We start from the raw sequence: 1,653 nt of genomic DNA, 5'->3' as shown, positions 1-1,653 counted from the left end.
ATGTCTTGATTCTTCGGTGTTTTATTGACAAGATGACTGTGTTATCAAATGAAAGAACATTTTAGACCCTACATCACTGATTTCTGTTTTTAAGAACTTCAGCTCCTGTGTTTGTTCTTTAAGTCATTATTCCACTTGTCTTTCTCTACAGTGTCTCAGACCACTCGCTGGAGGTTGATTTGTGGGACCTTAGGAGTCATATGCCTTTTGTTGATGGCCACTTTGGGATTTTTGTTGAAATTTTGTAAGTTTTTCTAGACAAGTCTGCACAAAAATCAAAACTTTAAGGAACTAGTTTAATAATAAAAGTTTCACTTTACTAATGTGTAATACTTTATTATTTCATAAACCTATACCTCATTAAGCAAATTTCTAATCATTTCTTATAGCACATCCTAAAACAGATTCTGAGCCAACGTCCTCTCCAGGACTCGATATAGAACTCCAGGAAGGTAGGTTAAACAGTTTCCTATTTTTTAAGCTTCCTGCAGGAGCAAGGTGAAATAAATATGATAGTTGGTAATAAAAATTTACCTACTAATTGTCAGATAGTATCATTTTCTTGTTTTGTAATGTAAGCATGATTAAATTAAATTGAATGTGCATCATTTAGATATTAACAATAAGGAAAATAGTAGCCTGAAATGACATATATTTCCTGTATTACTGCTCCTGATTAAGTAACAAATAGGGATTGGGGGATGGGGGGGCAAATCTACAACTAAAGGACACGGGGAGCACTAAAGGGAGGGAAGGACATGCCTTTAACCTGCATTTGGGTGAGGCAAAGACATAAAGTGTAACTACAATGTTTGTACCCTCACAAAACCCTGGAATAATAATAATAAAAAATAATCTACAGTAAATATTACAGCTAACCCTAATTACTTGTGTTTGTGTATAAGCTATACGTTCCTATCTCTTAACAATTACTTTTGCTTCTTCTATGATTCAGAATATACTGCACAGATTTCTGCAATTCTAAACCTTACTTGTCCAGTGCATGTAGCTCAAAGTCTAATTTTTTAAGTGTGTTTTTCCCCAAATGCTCCCCATGTTTTCTCATCATCTTCTGTGACCATAGAGTAGTACTTCATTTATATTTTTATCTTTTTTTTTTAATTTCAGGATATTATGAGGGTACAAACATTATGGTTATATTTTTATCTTATCTCAACACTTTCACCACCCTTTAGATGGCAAAGATTTGTCTACCATGTGTCATGAGTATAATTACCGTGCATAAGTAGTGTTGCAGACATTCACGGATAAACTATAATCGGACCTCAAGCTAATTAAACAGTTTATCTTCCTTTTTGAAATATAAAATACCCAAACCTATATCAGAATTCTCCCAATGTGCCATATTCTTCTCTGACTCAGGAAATATGGTAAATATTTTCATCCTTTAACTCTCTCATCTGGTTAACTCCTATTTGCACCACAGTGCTCAGCTTCGGGTCACGTCTTCAAAAAAGTTCTTCTAACTGCTCCGCACCACATACGCTGCTATGTGCTGTATTAACATACTGAATTTCTTTGGTAAACTCACCTGAATTATTATTATATATAGTTAAGAAAAGATTGGAAATTATATAATGCTGGATCTATCCCTGGACTATATTCTCCATGAGGAAAAATTGTCATATATAA

At 33.8% G+C, this 1,653-nt stretch overlaps 1 protein-coding gene across 1 annotated transcript in view; it reads left to right on the top strand.

Annotated features, from left to right (window-relative positions):
* LOC105816655 (natural killer cells antigen CD94-like) overlaps nucleotides 1-1,653 on the top strand; it is a 41,163-nt gene that overhangs the window by 27,370 nt on the left and 12,140 nt on the right. The window contains exons 2-3 of the mRNA XM_012652142.1: nucleotides 152-244; nucleotides 405-452. Of these exons, the coding sequence (XP_012507596.1) occupies nucleotides 152-244; nucleotides 405-452 (141 nt within the window). The remainder of the gene's footprint in view (nucleotides 1-151; nucleotides 245-404; nucleotides 453-1,653) is intronic.

Source organism: Propithecus coquereli, unplaced genomic scaffold, assembly GCF_000956105.1.
Source record: "Propithecus coquereli isolate 6110/MARCELLA unplaced genomic scaffold, Pcoq_1.0 Scaffold380, whole genome shotgun sequence".
NCBI lineage: Eukaryota > Metazoa > Chordata > Mammalia > Primates > Indriidae > Propithecus > Propithecus coquereli.
Note: the sequence above shows the minus strand (reverse complement) of the source record. Positions and strands in the feature narration are given on the sequence as shown.